The 19,206-nt window shown below is 39.5% G+C and overlaps 1 protein-coding gene across 5 annotated transcripts in view; it reads left to right on the top strand.

Moving 5' to 3' along the window:
• The window catches only part of cntn5 (contactin 5), a 244,915-nt gene that overhangs the window by 193,760 nt on the left and 31,949 nt on the right, over positions 1 to 19,206 (top strand). For 2 of the 5 annotated variants that reach the window (XM_041805284.1, XM_041805317.1), the window contains 3 exons: positions 11,133 to 11,260; positions 11,655 to 11,842; positions 18,383 to 18,503. In XM_041805284.1, the coding sequence (XP_041661218.1) occupies positions 11,133 to 11,260; positions 11,655 to 11,842; positions 18,383 to 18,503 (437 nt within the window). The remainder of the gene's footprint in view (positions 1 to 11,132; positions 11,261 to 11,654; positions 11,843 to 18,382; positions 18,504 to 19,206) is intronic. The other 3 variants (XM_041805310.1, XM_041805301.1, XM_041805293.1) reach the window with 3 other exon arrangements.

The raw sequence follows: 19,206 nt of genomic DNA, 5'->3' as shown, positions 1-19,206 counted from the left end.
TTGTCAGATTGCATTGTTAAATGGAATGATTATAAATACATTGGGTTCTCATTCAGTGTGAGAAAATTCTCATTTAAATGCAGCTAGCGAGCGCTACAAAGCTGATAGAGATCCAGTTTTCTGCTCAAGGACACTTAGCTGGTGCAGGTGTTTGCCTATGCAAAGAGTGGCACTGAGATCACAGACTAAGGTCAACATATTAAAGCTCAGCTAAACCTAAAGCAGACTCATTCACATACCCAATGCATAAAAGCAGACTATATACAGTGCCTATCGAAAGTATTCGCCCCTTAAGCTGTTTTACAGCTTACTGATTTCATATGCCAATCATGGTCAATATAATTCGGCTTTTTTGACAAAAAAAAAAAAACAGATTTCTACAAAGTAATGCCAATTGAATAAAAATATGTAATGTAAATTAAGTGACTGCATAAATATTCACCCCCTTCAAGTCAGTATTTAGTAAATGCACCTTTGACTGCTATCAAAGCACTGAGTCTGTGTGAATCCTAATCACGCTTACACATCTGGACACTACAATTTTACTCCTTTCTTTGCAAAACTGCTCAAGCTCTGTCAGGTTGCGCTGGTATCAGATATGAACAACCCTTTTTGAGTCCATCCACAAATTTTCGATTGCACTGAGGTCTAGGCTTTGACTTGGCCACTCCGGAACACTTACCTTGTTGTCTTTAAACCATTTCTGTGTAGTTTTTGATGTATGCTTTGGGTCATTGTCTTGCTGGAAAATAAATCTTCTTACAGAAGTTCTCTTACAGACTGAATAAGATTGTCCTTCAGGATTTTCATATAATTGGCCATATTCATTTTACCCTCTGGCTTTACAAACTTTCCCGGGCTGGCTGCTGAAGATCATCCCCACAGCATGATGCTGCCACCACCATGCTTCACAGTGGGGATGATGTGTTTGTGGTGACCACTCTCACTAGTCTCCTTCTTGCATGGTCACTCAGTTTGTGAAGACGGTCTGATTCTAGGCAGATGTACACATGTGCCATATTGCTTCCATTTCTTGATGGTGGAACTTGGGGGGATGTACAGTGCCTTGGAAATGTTTTTGTATCCATTCCCTGACTTAAACATTTCAATAACCTTTTCTTTGAGTTGCTTGGAGTGTTCTTTTATCTTCATGGTGTAATGGTAACCAAGAATTCTGATTAACCAGTAACTGGACCTTCCAGATACAGGTGTCTTTGTTCTACAGTGACTTTAAGCACATTCACTGCACTCAGGTATCCCCATTTCACTAACTGTGAGACTACTAACACCAATTGGCTGGACCTCTGTTGAATTAGTTCAGTCACTTTAAAGGTGGTGAATATATATGCAGCCATTTATTTTACATGACATATTTTTGTTAAATTAACATGACTTTGTAGAAATTTGTTTTCACTTTTGCATTAAAGACATGTTTTTGTCAGAAAAGCCAAATTAAATTGACCATGACTGATATATAAAATCAATAAAAGGGTCAAACATCCAAGTGGGTAAATACTTTTATAGGCACTGTATAGTTTATGAAGACTTTGAATAAAATATAGATCTGTCTGGGTTTTTTTTGTTTGTTTGTTTGTTTGTTTTTTGTTTTTTTTTTGTAGAGGGGTGATGAAAAAGAGTCTCTGGTTGGTGATTCGCTACTATATTACTTATCTCATATACACTATATTGCCAAAAGTATTCAGTCACCCATCCAAATAATTCAAATCAGGTGTTCCAATCACTTCCATGGCCACAGGTGTATAAAATCAAGCACCTAGGCATGCAGACTGTTTCTACAAACATTTGTGAAAGAATGGGTCGCTCTCAGGAGCTCAGTGAATTCCAGTGTGGTACTGTGATAGGATGCCAATTGCGCAACAAGTCTAGTCGTGAAGTTTCCTTGCTCCTAAATATTCCACAGACAACTGTCAGTGGTATTATAACAAAGTGGAAGCGACTGGGAATGACAGCAGCTCAGCTGCAAAGTGGTAGGCTATGTAAAATGATGGAGGGGGGTCAGTGGATGCTGAAGCGCATAGTGAGCAGAGGTTGCCAACTTTCTGCAGAGTCAATCGCTACAGACCTCCAAACTTCATGTGGCCTTCAGATTAGCTCAAGAACAGTGCGTAGAGAGCTTCATGGAATGGGTTTCCATGGCCGAGCAGCTGCATCCAAGCCATACATCACCAAGTGCAATGCAAGGCGTGGGATGCAGTGGTGTAAAGCACGCTGCCACTGGACTCTAGAGCAGTGGAGACACATTCTCTAGAGTGACGAATTGCACTTCTCCATCTGCCAATCTGATGGACGAGTCTGGGTTTGGTGGTTGCCAGGAGAACGGTACTTGTCTGACTGCATTTTGCCAAGTGTAAAGTTTGGTGGACGGGGGATTATGTTGTGGGATTTATTTTCAGGAGCTGGGCTTGGCCCCTTAGTTCCAGTGAAAGGAACTCTGAATGCTTCAGCATACCGAGAGATTTTGGACAATTCCATGCTCCCAACTTTGTGGGAACTGTGCACAAAACAAGGTCCATAGAGACATGGATGAGAGAGTTTGGTGTGGATGAACTTGACTAGCCTGCACAGAGTCCTGACCTCAACCCGATAGAACACCTTTGGGATGAATTAGAGCAGAGACTGAGAGCCAGGCCTTCTCATCCAACATCAGTGTGTGACCTCACAAATGTGCTTCTAGAAGAATGGTCAAAAATTCCCATAAACAAACTCCTAAACCTTGTGGAAAGCCTTCCCAGAAAAGTTGAAGCTGTTCTAGCTGCAAAGGGTGGACCAACGTCATATTAAACCCTATGGATTAAGAATGGGATGTCACTTAAGTTCATATGCCAGTCAAGGCAGGTGAGCAAATACTTTTGGCAATTTAGTGTATATCTGATCTCTTCAAGTATCGTACAGCACATTTCTACTGCTGAGAAAATGGTATAATGTCCTCATTACACCCGTGCCTTCATAGAGGGGCATTTTCTGAGAAGTAAGAGAAATATGTAAATCTTGGACAAATCAATTTGTACCATAAAATCTAACTGAAGTAATGTTCTGCCTTGAGCTCTTTAATGCGTGTCCAAAACAGCAAAACATCGGAGGATGTTTTTCAGAGTCAGACATGAATCCCTTAAAAATATTTCAGACTTCTGGGAAGTTTAGCTGTTATCTCTGGGATAGATGTTTTGCTGTCTTTGCAGACAGTGGCAGATTTGCTGGAGCTTGGTTTTATAAATAGTATCAGATTTTTTCCTGTGCACAATTTAGAGAGTTGAATATTATGAGAGCAAGTTAATTGCCCTGTAAAATATGTATGAAGTCCTGAAAGTTTGCCTCCCTCAATATCTTCATATTGTTTTTCATCTCCGGCATAATTGTAAGCGTTATCATTCCGGCTCAGGCCCTTGAGGAATTGCATACATGTCTTGTTGTAACACATCACAGTTTCATTACTGTAACTGAAATTAAGTGTCACTACTAAAACAAAACACCTAAGGTGCTGGAAAAGCTCAGGAGACCCTTCTTCAACTCCACCTCCTGCTCAGGGAGGCTGACAATTTAGAGCGTACAATTGCATTTGGAATTCACATTCAGTTTGATGCATCATCTTTTATGAGAAACATCTCTCTGTTGCACCTAGAGGGGGCCGAGCAGAGCGAGGGTCCATCAATCAAACTGAGCGACACCAGTGAAATTATCAGTCACTGCTGAGCATCCCAAGTTCTGAGTGAGAGAAGAAGACCTTTTATTTATCAGCCAAGATTCAGCAGTCTTCGACAGCCTCGCAGCAAGGGCAGCCCGTTGATAATCAGATCCTCAGTGTGCTGCTGCTTCAAACAGGCAGCGACAAATGTTGAAGCCTTTAACAGGTGGATGGAGGCACAGTGCTCAGGAATTAGCTTAACACTCTTCATTCCTGGGGGGTTGGTGTAAATCTGCAGAAATATTTTTTATTTCCTGTTAAAAAGAAAGTCTACAGATGTTGTTTTGGATTTTTGTTTTCTTTTAAAAAATACTGGGCTCAGTGGAGCTGATGGATGGGGATAAGTAAGTGAGTGTGCTGCCCTAAAATAGTGATTGATGATCCAGCATGTCTGATCTGATAAAGCTTTTGAGGCATTTGTCAAACCCTTGCAAATCTGTTTTTCAGTGTTGTTGGCTCACATTGCAGGTTTCATACCTGTCCTAACACCTTCTCCATATTTTATTCTGACTTTAGACAAAGTTGTTTCTGGAAAAAGCACATAATTTCTCATTATGACTGTTGGCACAGCAGTAAGCTGATTTCTCTCCTCAGAATAAAATGGTATTTTTGCACTGGCATGTCGATATTTATTACAATGACTGCTGCTATGTTACATACTTTTAGTTAAGGTCTTACATCAACTCAAGTATTTCCAACAATTTTCAAAGTCAGAGAAATTCTCAATTTATCTAATTTTAACAGAAGTTGTTTTGTCATGGTGGCTGTGTTATGACAGCCACCATGACAAGACAGAAACGAAAACAACAGAAACAACTTGTTTCATGCCAAAAGACGTTGGATAATATGCCATAGCTTACAAGTTAATTTGCACAAGCTTAACCTCTTAATGCAGAACTTCACCCCCACCCATTGTAATCTTCAGGCCTAACAAGGCATTTCCAGGTTAAGTTGAAATGTGTTGCTTAGCCCATCCACTTCCTGTTCTGAATTTGAAACTCTGCTCATGAAAAGCTATAAGCAATCAATGTTTTTGTTTCATAGAAGCAGAGTGCCATTTTTGTTTAACATTTTCCTCAATTAAAAACAAGAACTGAACAGCAGAGTTGGGTGATCTGGGCTCTACTGTTCACAGCTTGTCATCTTTTGTTTCTGTTTTGGTTGAGAGCTTCCTTAAGGCAGAATTTACATATTGCATTTAACTGTAAGTTGTAGTATTATGTATGGGGTCCATGCCATTTGTAATCTTACATTCTTAAAGTCTCACATTTACTCATTTGTAACAGAGGGCATTTCCACATCAAAACTGTCTGATTTGGTTGAAGTAAACACTAGTCCTTATGTCAAAGCAGTGTGGTTCTTTTTCCCTGGTGTGAAAGTTGTCAGTCAAACCCAGGTGTAGACTTAACAACCCTTTTGACACAGCTTTGGTGCACTTTTTTCAGACTCTGGTGTGTAGGGATGGAGTTTGAAACCCCCCAAACCCCCAAAATCAGTAACATTGTAGTTTATTAATTCTGCTATGCTATATCGTTGACAAGACCATGTGTCCAATGCTGAGTGCTCAGGAGAGCGAGGATGGGAAGGGTCAGCTTCCCTCACACAGTGACAGCAGCTGCACTTTTATGAGCACCTGTTGTGCTTTCACGGATTTGATCCAGCTCACCACATACTGGTTGCCCGGGCCCAGTGGTGCAGATGCTGGGGGCGACTGAGTGCGCCATGGATGGGTCAGCTAGGAACATACATGAAGAGATGTGGCATGGGCTTGGCACAGGATGGCATCAGGAGTTCAGAGCTCCCATACCTGACCTGACATGATTCTGCTGTTAAGGCTCTGTGATGTAACATCATTTTATCATATCCCTGGTGCAAAAACTTAGATCAATTCTTGCAATTGTGCAACTTTCACATTAAAGATAAAAGACATGCTTTTAGTAGCAAGCAATCATATCACTGGCTTCAGCTGCTACGTAACAATTGTCTTTCTCACCAGTTCAGATCAGCATGGAAAAGTGCTCTAAAAGTTTGTAGCCAGTCCCGTTAGTTAGAAATATAAATCTGAAGTAGAAGTCCATGGTGAAATCCAGAGTATCAGCAGATTTAGCGAGAGATCTTAAACTGATTTTAATCCAACCTAACTACAGGAATCAGGTTTTGTTTTTTTAATTAACCAGCTACCATAGCCAGTTAAACATATATTAAAGACCCCAGGTATACCTGATAGATCTACTGAAACAATTTAAGTTGATTAGCAGGTCATGACTCGGGAGGATTAATGTGCATCTTCTCCAGATTTCTCTTCATAAGTGTGTTCAGTGACTCCGGTACATCTATACTATTATTTTTGAGCTGTTGCAGTTGCCCCGTCATTTTCCAACTATGTTGTTTTCCTTCAGTGAAATGAAAACAATGTAAATACCAATAACCAGAGCGAACATCACTACTACCAATGTAGTTGTTTGTCCATGTTGAAACTGAAAAAGGACTTTTGAACAGCCATGACCAGGCAGGAGTCAACTTGTCTTTTAGTTCCAGGGATATTTCCCTTAAAAAATGCCGACCAGTCAAAGGGCATTTTCTTCAAACATCACATATATGATCTGATCATAAATGTACCCCTGTGAACGCGGACCAAACTTGGGGTGGTTATATAACAATGAAACAGTCTGGTCCATGATTCAGATCAGAGGAAATTAACTATAGGTGTGAAAATGCCTCAACTTTTACCCTTAGTCCTCCTACGATGCTACACTTAGGGCTCATTTACACACATCCTGTTAGATTTTGACACCCTAATAGTTTTTTTTGGTCACAATTTAACAGCACTTTGTTATCCAGTGGATAAATGAACTTGGTGGAAGAGTGATTTTGCCAGCGCTTAGCAGGTCAACCTTGTGAAAGGCTGATTTCTATCTGAAGAAGGTGAAATAAACAAGAAGAGCCATTTGTTTAAAGGTCTTGGACAGGGTGACTCCTGAAAGGATTTTCTGCCATTACCTGTCGTAAAGTAAAGAGTTTATGGATGGAAAGACATTCTATTCTTGGAATAACAGGGGAGGAATCGAAACGGCTTCACGTTTATCTGCCATTGACAGCTGTGCTGACTTAATGAAGGTTTGTAATTAACATGGATTTCCGCTAATGTTCAAGGCTTTTGTCTCTTAAATAGAAAGTATTAATCCCATTAGTTTGAAAGTACGTGGCAGACTCTATTGAAGAGCACTCTCTTTAAAAAAGTCAGTGCAGAATTTGATTTTTATGAAAAGCTGCTAAAGCATATATTATGTCATACAGATTTCATGTATAAATAATGAGTATGCTGTATCAGCCTGATTGATTTAGGCTTTTCAGATTTAAAGTACATATTTGAGTGCTATAGGTTTGCTTTGATCCTCTATGTTTCCTTTAGATATCCTCAACCTGAGTGGATTTTCATACTGTGTATACCTAACAGCCCCTGTCCTGTCCTTTCTGCCTCAGTGTCCTTGTCGGATGTGAATTTCCTCCCTAATTTGAAAAATGTCTCCTGGCTGCAGATTGCCTCTGAATTGTCTCTGTGTGGCAAGATTTGGTCACGCCTCCATGAGTGTCTCTTTGCCCATTTCAATCACCTTGCCCATGATGAAAGAGCTTAGCGTTGTAAATATAAATGCCAAACAATATGAATTAAATTGAAAGATGAGAATATGTGACACCACATCATTTTGATTGTTTGATTGGGGATGAAATTGATATTTTAATAAAGAATAACTTTGTAAATATTCATTTTCACCTCTGCAGGCATAGCTCAAATCAGAGGGGATATAAATATTTATATTTGCATAAAGGGGTTTGCAGTGGACCCAGCATAAATCATAATATCTTTCTTTGAGTCTTCAGCCTGCAGAGGAGGGCCTGGGACAAGGATGGGGAAGGGGCTTTGAGCTTTCTGTCTCTGTCCTTGATGGTCAGAGCAGGGCTGCAGCTCTGCCAAAGAGGACCTGGAGGTTCTGCTCTCATGTCGAGCCTTTGCTGCTCCGTCCTGGGCTCCTGCTTCAGATCAGGATTCTGTCTTTGAAGGCTTTAGCTTAGTGGTTTTATGTCTGCACCCAGCAGCTCTGAGTGGAGGTGGGCTGAAGCAACAGGGCTGTAGTAGACATTACATTCAGTCCCCTAGTTTCGCCTGATGTGGCCTATGGCCAGGATTCCCACCTCTAACTATCTTCAGACCCTGACTGGGAGAAAGACATCCTGGCAGACATGGCTGCATAATTATGATGATGTGACCATGACTGCCCTGGACTTTAAGTTTTTGTCTATTTTTCTTAGTTTTTCCTTTTATTTTTCTACTTTAGAGCGGTGCAGACGCACTGTACAAATTATGAAATGCACTGCCCAGGCCGGCTGGGGACTTTTTCTGTATTTGCCTTACTGGGTGCTTTGGTGTGATAAGGGGGGAACAGGTAAGCTGAATAGGGCAGTAATGGACTGGCAAAGGTAACCTGGAGAGAGAGCAGAGCAGATGGCATGAAAGGGCATAGAGCTTGACTTCCTCTCCCCTCTCTGCTCCCTCAGTCCCATGACAATATGATATGATAAACAATACAATAAACAATGTCACACCATTACAGATCAAATTGGTTTACAGAATAAGGCTAATGTGGGGTGCTGGTTTAGCTTAGTTGGTAGAGCAGGCACCCATAAACAGAGGCTATAGTCCTCAACACACTAGTCACAGGATCAATTCTGCACTGTTTGATGTAGGGGTCAACTGATGTTGTTCTTAGTTTTTTTTAGGACGATAACCAGTATTTGGAACCAATATGCATTTATTGTGATGGATAAAATGTACTTAATTTTGCAAAAGAAAAACTGCATGGTCAAAAAAATGATGGTAAATAAAAATTGTACCCTATCACAATCAGCATGAGAAACATCACAGAAAAGCTACAGAAAAACAGGAAGTGATGCCAAACTCTCAATGTGTCAGCCACGTCAAGGCTTAAGTGTTGATTGGCTAGTCCTCATGTGACATCTGGCCAATCAGATTGTGTTGCATGCAGAGTATTTGGTGAGACTGTGGTGAGTGAAAATACAGCCAGGGAGAAAGACACACCTTGTAGTGGAGACAAAGTAGCACACTTTTTGAGTCATTCATTTTATTGATTATCTTTAAAATAAAATGCCAATACCGATAATTGGCTGGGTGCCAAATATCGGCCTCAATATTCGGCCAAGCCAACAGTCGCTCACCCCCTAATTTCGTGCATGTCTTCCCCCCTGTTTTCAGTCTCTTCTCAGCTATCCTATTTGAATAAGAAATAAAAGCCCCAAAATATTCTTTAAATAATGTGGCAATGTTAGCAGTTCTAGCACCGCTGGCCTTTGATCTCTTTGCAGGTGTACGTCCACATTCCTGAGCTGAATATAGTCGCTCATTGCTTTGGTTATATGTAAGTATAACCTGACACAGCTCCTAGATAACGTTATCCCCATTTTCTAGATTAAAATAGTACTTAATTGCACTGTTCCTATGAGACATAATCAGTGCTGTGAGTAAGCAGTTGTTTATGTCAGATTAAAGAGCACTGTGGCAGGAAGGCAGGTGTCCTTAAGAACAGCTATAGTGGCTACACGTGGCATCTGTGTTACAGTTCAGAGAGATAGTTTGACTGCGATTGTTGGTCTGAAATGATGTAAAAATTGTAAATAAATAGTTTAACTGACGTAGTTGTTGTGCCACCTACAAATGGACTGGACATTATTGTTTACCCAACTAATTGCATGCATCCCTACTTTATCTTTCTCCTGGGGTCATTTGATTTGGACCTAAAGTTCTTAAAAAATACAGCGTCTACCATGGTAATATAAAAGATAAATTAAAAAAAACAACAGCAATGCACTTTTGTTTTTTTCTAAGATTTTTTTTAAAGCTTTTTCCCCTTATTCTGATTTGACAGCTGTAGCAAGAAATGAAACATGAGGAGAAAGAGTGCATGCACCAAACATGCACAGAGACGAGGAATGGATCCAACTACCAGTGCATTGAGGACTATAGCCTTATTTTATGGGCACATACTCCACCAGCTGAGCAAAACCGGCGTTCAACAATGTACAGTTTAACACAACAATCCCCATTTACATGCAGAAATACATAATAATAGAAAAGTAAAATAAAAATGACATGGCTTGCACATGATCTGCTTAAAAATGGTAGCAACAGTTATAAATTATATAAGAAAATAAGATCAATACAAGAGAAAAGAACTGAATGTTAAAGATGAGAAGGAAACAGTAAGATGCTGTTGCACAATGCTGTTCTTTTACATAATTCCTGCTCTAAAACCATCTGCTCACAGACACGTTTTCTTCCATCCTATACTGTCTCCTGTCTTGCATTTATTTTCCAGCAGCTATTTGCAAGGCAAAGAGAGACGTTAAGACCATATTGCTTGTGTCCTGCTGGATAAGGGGCTACTTATGAATGCAGGGGTAGTCTTGTTTCTTCTGTCTATTACATTTCTGTTTCCCAGGAGAACAGCACAGTGAAATGCACATCTCGGTTTGACAGCTTCTGCTTTAGATTTATTGAATGCAGCAATGTTTAGGGTTTGTCAGGTGGATTCAAGAGAACTGTGAATGCACCATTGATTCATATTTGATGCAGAGGAACAAAGAATGAAAAAAGACTGTTTTAGTTGATGCTTTGTAGTGTGCTCTAAAAGCATGGTTATTTTTAAGTTCTTCTTTAATTGATTTAAAATTACTCTGTCATTACCCCAATTGCAGGCGATTGTATTCTTTCAAAGGCATAACATCAGATAAAGAGCATCACTGTATTCGCTCTGAAAGTCTGCAACAAACTGTGCTTCTTTGTTGTTCACATCAATACTTTGCAGTCACTTTCTTTGTCTTTTTCTGAAAATTTGTCCCCATTAACGTTATCTGTATCTGTGGAAGCATCTGTGTTTAATCCTGTTCAAGATAGGCTTACTTAGTGTTATCTATAGATCAGGTTCATTAACACATTTAAATTGTTGATTGATCTTTAGTGAATCAGGTTTATTTTCATGTTCCCTCGCTGAAGGTTACACAGCAAACACAAACAGCGCTCTTGACTTCACTTCCCTGAGTCCTCTGAGCTTTTTTGTAACACAAACAACTTACTGTCAGAGGCTTTTTGTCCTTCAGTTCACTGATAATAACTCGCAAGCTGTAAACACAATTGTGGTTTATATTTTCCTCCTCTGAAATCTCCAGTGCATTAATTCCAGAGTATCTGAGCAGTTTGTTTCAACTTTTCCACCCTCATCCCTGGTGAATATTACTATTCTTGCTTCCTGATACAACATTGGGCATATAACCTCACGCCTGCACTTGTAGAGCAACTGTTCATACGTGAATATGTGTCTCATACAAGTATTGATTTTTATGTCCTTTCTCACAGGATTATGCTGTTACGGAACAACACTCTGAGAATTGTTAACTCCAGCCGAGCGGATGAGGGGAACTATGTGTGCCGGGCGGAGAATCAGCTAGGCTCTGCAGAGATGACTGCCATACTGTGGGTAAAAGGTAAGTGATGCCCTGGGGGCCTTTATTTTCTGCCAAATTAGCACAAGTCTGCACCCAGTAAACAGTCCCCAATGTCATTTTTTTCCCCCCACCTTTGCTCGGGTGCCAGGAAATTTATTGTGCTTGCTCAACCGTGAACGAAAGGCTCTCACATTCAAGAATCATATTACAAGGACACCTTTTAACAGCGAATAGGATTCCGTCCCAGAGATGCAATGTACAGTCTAGATCAGAGTCAAGCAGGATATTTATGTGACAAAGGTGAGTGTTCTTGCCCCAGTTGGCGTCGGGGTTGCCGTGATTGCTCTGGCAGTGATGTCACAGTGTAATGCAGCTGCTTGACGCTAGCTTTTGGTTAGCCTGAGGTGACAGTGTAGCAGCTTTGTGCTTCCAGAGGCCATGCGTGTGGAGCTGAGCCCGAGCAGAGTGGAAGTGACGGTGGGGGAGAGTGTGGTGCTGAGCTGCAAGGCGGCACACGACACATCGCTGGATGTGGCTTTCCAGTGGTTCTTCAACCAGAAACCGATCAACTTCCAGCAGGACGGAGGGCATTTTGAATACATCCAAACAGTAAGAGCGAGAGTAAGAGCAAAACTTAGAGTACATTCATCATATTGGTCATGATTTTATCTCTCTGCCTGTCTGTCCATCTGTCTCTGTCTGTCTCTTTGACAAACTGTCTCTGTCATCTCTTGTAGCTCTGTTTGTTTCTGTTTCTAATCCGCAGTTTCAACCAGATGTCTACCCTTTTAATTCAAACAGTCATCTGTTTACACAGTTTTTAACTTGAGATTCAACCCATTAAACTTAATGATATCTTGTCTTTCCATATGCACATTTTATATAAGCCTAAGTGTACAGCATATATCACTAACACTTTTCTACCTGCAAAAATAATCCTTTTGAACTTCTATCTTTAGGGCCTTTGTCCTGGCAGCACCTACATCCTTAGAGTGCTTCTTATAGGGGCTTATTGATGCTAGGTTATGAAAGTTGACCTCTGCTTTCTTTGACTGTATCCATCAGGTCGTTTTTTTAGATAGTTCTGTGTTCCTGTTATGTTCCTTTATACAAGAAAATACCAAGAAAACATGAGAATAATATAAAGGAACTCCTGCCCTGGCATAAACAGCAGCTCTAGATCTGGGAATTGTGATCTCAAATACACAAAATGCAAAGGTGAAAAAAGTACCCGACTATTGTGCTTAAGTAAAAGTACAGTTACTCTGGACAAAATTCACTAAAGCAAAAGTAAAAATACTCGTCTAAAAATCTACTTAAATGAAAGTAAAAGTATTGGATAAAATTTTTTTCTTTAAGTACTGACTACTGAGTAACTCTGGAAGAGTTGTACGGTGAAATTTTATCTTTTCTCACAGGCAAGAACAAAAGAATAGATCTACAAATAGGTTGGTCTGGTCAAGTAGCACCTCTTTAATAAAGTGAAATAAACAGCAAAGTTGACAGTGTTAATTAAACTCATGTAGAGTTGAATTTAACACCTTAAAAGTGTATATTAGTCCACACTACAGATAGTTAAACTACACTTTTGAAATTTTTCAAGAACGAAGCAGAGAGTCAACCTCATAGCAAAGCAGTGCATGCTAATGACATAAATGCAACCTTTAGGAGCACCTAAAATCACAGGCAGTAACTCTAACTCAGTGGATAACTTCACTCATGGTGTAAATGTGTCTCACACCAAGAACAACAACAATCCACCAGATTCATAGTTTCAGATTCTGGAGATATCAACACTCCAGTTTTTGCTGTGTACAACAGCTAGTTTGGGAAGTGATGTGGAATCATCCTCTCACTATTTGCAGCTGTGTTGTCAACAGAGGTAGAAAAAGTACAAGAGTATTGTTTTCAAGTAAAAGTACAGTTTCTCTGGTTAAAAATTACATAAGTAGAAGTAAAGTACTGATTTCAAAATGTATTTTCAAAAAGTTCAAGTACCCAATAAACGACTCATTTACAGTAATTTGAGTAAATGTTATGAGATAAAATGTTGGTTCCTCAAAGCTGATATGAGGGATGCAGAGATTGTGAAAATTAGAGCCAATAATGATGTTAAAAATTACAATTAGGTCAACATCATAATCTAGAAATTGGTGGTAATATCATATATCAGGGTATTAGACATCATCCACAGTATTGCTTTGATTACCGTCATGAGGATGGTGCTGGAAGATCAATGAATATTTAAGATCAATTCCTTAAGATTACGTGTCCGTTTCCAGCAGCAGCACCGCTGCCTATTTGGGCAAATGAGAAACGCAGGCATACCATCGCATGGACTGTGCTTTGGCATGCATGTCAGGAGACTGCTTGTATGATGTTTTTAAACCCTTAGCAGTAATATCATATACCTCTGTAAAATTCAGTGAGGGTATGACAGTATTAAAAATGAATACTGCCCAATCTGACCATAACCAATGTTTCTGATAAAAACTTCTTTTGGTGTATGACTCCCACTTACACCAGTATTCTCTCATGTTTCACCATCAAAGCTAAGACCAGTTTGTCCAACAGGTCGCCTCCTCTGCTCGGTAAAAGATCTCTAGTTTGATTCAGCAAGTAGGTAAACTAGATGCCAGCATTAGATTAATTGTGACACAACAGATAAACATTTGCAGCTGTTGTCTGTTCATGTAACATTATTAGGTGTTACTGATGTTAAAATTGAAGCATCGCTGCATCCCTAGTTGACGAGAAGTCTCAGCCAATCATAATTTTGATTGGTTAGTGAAAGTAATGACAAGAACATTGCTGCGCCACAAGTTTAACTTTTCTAACCTGGGCCTGTGAGTGCAGCCACAGAAAACCCTGATGCTGAGGGTGTTTTTGAGTTCAGGATGCTGAGCACTGGAAATGCTGGGCTGCATTACTTCTGTATTGAAATTGCCAGCAAAAAAGCAGCAACCATGTACACAGGCTCTTTTACACCTTAACTTATTTCATATAATCATGTAAATCAAAGGATAGTCTAGTGTTTCAGTTGTGTCTGATAAATTGTATGTTCCTGTACAACCCAAATAGAGACTGACTCCTGCTGATTTTGAAAGGTTCAAAGGGTCCAAACTGGTTCACTGTTGAATTTGAATGAGATATAGAAAGAAAGATAATGGAGTCTTTCTGTTTGACATAAATCCTCCAGAAGAGGTCGAGGAATCAGGGTCAAGGATCCTCTCTGAACGACGTCATATAAATTCTTCGTGCCATGATGAAATAGACGCACACAAAGAGCCGTACCTGCCAGCAACATCAAGGTTGCATCATTGTTCCAACATCCCTTTTCAAATCACCTTTAAAATTTTTTTCTTCTTGACTGGACCCTTTCTGACCTTCATATTTTACTATTTTCACTCCACCACTTGTTATGTCTTCTTTGCAGACCATTTGTACTGTATGATATACTATATACTGCAAAAGTTCAACATAAACATGCAGGGGTGGTTTTGAGGTCAGACCTTTACAGGTTCTCTAAAGAAATTTTGACATGTGGAGTTCCTTGCAAGAGTTTAGTCCTCCTGCTACACCATTCATTTCACTGAACAAGTTATGTTTTCCTATATGTGAGATTTTTATAGAATAGAATGATAAAACCTTGCAGTAACAAGAGTTCAATCAGGAGAGACAAAAGAAGCGTGATCATTCATTTATTTTACAAAGAAAAATTTTTTATAATATTTTATGATGAATCAAAAGTCTTTGGCGTAAGACTCCATGGTGAACCCCGTCAGTCCAGAAAAAGGGGTACGGGCCGTCAGATCAGATAGGATACCCCCCCGGAGTCCTGACACTGGTGGTGGTGAGTGATTAGGAGAGGGATCCGAAACTTCTGAGGAGCTGAACTGACTTGAAGTTGAGAGTATCCTGAAGCGGTTGACGAGTGAGGTGGTGACAGGGGTGGCGGAGGGATGCAGCGTTCAGCTGAGACAAATGACTGCAGAGGGAAGAGAACAAGTTTTAAAAGAGGACAGCGACATGGTGATTGGACACACGGGAATTGTTTGCAGAGTCTGATTGGACAATTGATCGAGTAAGTAGACACCCTTAACAGCTGATCACCAGGTGAGAGTGACAAAGGCATAATGAGTGAAAGGGGAAAAGTCTTCCTGCTTGAACTTTCACTGAGCTTCATTTTTAAGACAAAAAAGGAAATAAAAGATTGAGTACAGCTAAGGCTTTTTAGTTTTTGGTTGTTTTCAAAAGTAGTCAGTTGGTATGGGTGTTAATATTATTACTGAGCTAATATTTGTACATTATTTTATTCATGATTCAGCACAACAAGCAAGTCATCTAATTGGTGAGCCACATTTCAGTGCTATTAACGTCTAACTATGATATAAACAATATTTTGTTTCACTTTATTTACTTTTAAAAAGGAAAAAATCCCTTTCCCAACACATTGACAACATTTCTGTTGTTTAAAGGGACTCAAATTAAATACAGTCTCACCAAAAATAACCCTCTTTGTGCATAATTAACCTCTCATTTTTGCTGCCATTGATTAATGAGGGGGTACAGTTGGGAATTATTATTCAGAATTTTGTGATTGTCTCCCTTCTATCTGTGATATTTTGAGTGAAAATTACTATCCTTGATTAGGCCCTCATAATACTGCTCCCTGCATGCCACAACTTTTTATCACACATCATAACTTACGTCAGCTGGTAAGCCATAGGGCTAAACTACCTGAATGAGGGAAGGGTAATATCTTTAGCTGCTGCTTAACTATGCATGACTTACAATATTTCACATTTGAACATTTTAATGGGTTGATGCTCTACTTTACTGTTGTCGAACTTTTTTGCCCAACGGCACACACAACATCAAGACAGAATTTCAAGGCATACCCATGCAAAACTGTATTTAACATGTGTTATCTTTAGTTATAGTACAGTTGTAGTAATATAATATGGTTGTTCAAATCCCCACAGCACACCTAGACTTGCCTCAGGACATAATGATAAGCCTCAGCACACCATTTGGGAACCACCACTCTACTGAACACTACTGTATTTCATTGCTACCTGTCATTACCATACAGTGCATTCAGAAAGTATTAAGACCCAGTTTACTTTTTTCTGTTTTGTTATGTTGCAACCTGTTGCTACAGCCAAAAGATGCCATTTTTTCTCTCAATGATCTACACTCAGTACCCTCATCATGACAAAGTGAAAATAGAATTTTAAAAAATGTGGCAAATTCATTAAAAAGAAAAAATTGCAATATCACATTGATATAAGTATTTAAACCCTCTGAAATAACACTTGATATTTGGCTCAGGTTCCTCCCATTTTTCTTAGTCTTTGCTGAGATGTTTCTAGGCCTTGATTGGAGTCCACTTGTGGTAAATTAAAATGATTGGACATGATTTGGAAAAGCCCACACCACTGTAAAAGACCTTGCAGCTGACAATGCATATCAGAGTAAAAACGAAGCTATGAGGTCAAAGGAACTGCCCGCAGACCTTAGGGACAAGATTGTTGCAAGACACAGCCCTGGGGAAGGCTGCAAAAATTTCTGCAGCATGAGCATGATGGCATCCATAATTCTCAAATGGAAGAGTTTGTCACTACCAGGACTCTTTCACAAACTGAGCAATTGGGGGATACTGGCTTTAGTGAGAGAGGTCACCAAGAACCAAATGGTCACATGAAGCCTGCTTGACTTTCATTTGGAGTTTTAGCAAACTCCATGTTTGCCTTTGTGTGTTTTGCACTGAGAGGCTTTGATCTAGCCACTCTGCCATAGAGCCATTTTCAGTGGAGGGCTGCAGTGATGGTTTTCCTTCTGCAACTTTGTCCCAGTCTCCACACAGGATCTCTGGAGCTCAGTCTGAGTGACCATCAGGTTCTCAGATGTACTAAGGTCTCTCTCCCCTGATTGTTATAGTAATATGGAGTATTAGAGTATTATGGAGGCCACTGTGCCCTTGGGAACCTTCAGTGCATCAGAAATATTTTTATAGCCTTCCCCACATCTGTGCCTTGCAACAATTTTGTCTCAGAGATCAGAGACAGGATCCCTTGAACTCATGGCTTGGTTTTTGCTCTGATATGCCTTTTTGAATGATGTCCAATCGTTTTAATTTACCACAAATGGGCTCCAATTAAGGTGCAGAAACATCTCAGAAAAGATTGAGAGACATTTCATGTATTGCTGAAAAGGGTCTTAGTACTTATATCACTGTGATTTTTCAGTTTTTAATGCATTGTATCAGTCTGTGCATGCCTGCTGTTCAGATTTCAATGTTTGTATTAAACCAACTGTTGAGAAATGGAAGGGTGCCATTTTGAGGTATGGCATTTGCTAAAAGTTGAGAAAAATATTAAACTCAAATATTGTATTATTATGTTATGTTATTCAACATTATTGCTGGAATAAAAAAATCAAGTGTTTCACATAATTTGTGTTGAGGTTCATCCCTGTTTTAACTATTTTAGGGCTGCTGAACTTAACGTTAGGGTTTCTACAGCATCCCTTAAAAGGGCTTTAAAACCAGCTATGTAGATAATATATAGAAGTTCTTCTGTTTATGTCTGCACCAAACATTTTGCCCTGAGCTTGAAAAAGTTTTATTGTTTATACAAACTAGCATCTCTCTTTCCCTGTCTCCATAGTTTTAAAAAGAAACATTAGTGTCTGCACCATAAAATGAAGTTTGAAGCCAAATTTGCAGTAGATTGGGGAGTCTTGTTTATGTCTCTATTCCTTTATCAGCAGTAGATGTTAAAATCACATCTGTCCCTATGTGTCCTCTGCTACAAGCCAAGCTCTGCAGGGAAAGTATTTGCAGTGACAATCCTTTAAAGGCCCAACAGATTCCTGGCTGATGCATGGTTTGTAATTTTAATCAGGTTTCAAGCTAAACAGCTGCCTGTAGACCTTGAATTATTCCCAGTCTCGCCTTAGGCATTTCTCATTTTAACACACAGAAAATACAGGGAGCTGAAGAATGTAGCAGCAAGCAAGCACCTGAATTAAACAGAAATCTCTCAAGCCACATGAGCCTCTACAAGATGTAATGGAATCACACTTCTCCTGTCAAGCACATTTAGGCTTCCTTAATACTTAACTCTTTTTATCCTTGTTTTCTTGGCTTTTTTGCAGCAGTCTTCTACAGTGGATCTGATGATTAGGAGCATTTTGTTGAAGCATGCTGGAAAGTACGGATGCCGAGCCCAGACCAGTGCTGACACTGTGTTTGCAGAGGCTGAGCTTCTTGTTAGAGGTGAGTTATCTGTCCATTACAGGGGCACTGTGAGGGTTTCTTGTACAATTTCTACTGAATTCAGTGGCCTACTGCCCCTTTGAATTATCTTACATCTTATTCTCAAAGTAAAAACTGTTGGGATATTGGTCCAGTGAAAAATGCTGCTATGACAATCACCAATTATTGGGTCGATAATTAGACTTGGTGTCTTGTGCTTTTTAGTTCACTTTCTCTGTTGATGCCAGGATATTATGTTTTACCTGTTTGTAAAACTAATGGAAATTAAAAGTAGCTCCTTAAATTGCTCCTTAGGGTCTTTTATCTTTATACTCACTGATCATTATCATGATTTTATCTGACTAATCCTTATTGTTTTTACTCTGTTTATTTATTAGTAAGCCTCATTTATATCAGCATTCATTTTTGACCCTGTTTTATATTTTTAGCTTAGACATATTGTTGCTGTCTGTGTCACTGTGTTTTATCTATGCTTTTATGTACAAGCTGCTTCAAACCTAGAGGGGTTAATAAAGTTGTTTGAATTGAACTGAATAACAGGTCTAGACAATTTTGTAAGTTTGATAATTACTGTACATGGGACTTTGGAAATGTGCTCCTGGAGGAGACAATTGAACAATGTCTGTCTCCACTTTATTGTCCCCTTTTGGGCATTAGGACTGATTTTTTTATGGTCACAGTGAGAATGGCTGGACAGCCGGTC

The sequence above is a fragment of the Cheilinus undulatus genome, linkage group 2 (assembly GCF_018320785.1).
Source record: "Cheilinus undulatus linkage group 2, ASM1832078v1, whole genome shotgun sequence".
NCBI classification, from domain to species: Eukaryota; Metazoa; Chordata; class Actinopteri; order Labriformes; family Labridae; genus Cheilinus; species Cheilinus undulatus.
The sequence above is the reverse complement of the archived record's forward strand: the minus strand, read 5'-3'. Positions and strand labels throughout refer to the sequence as shown.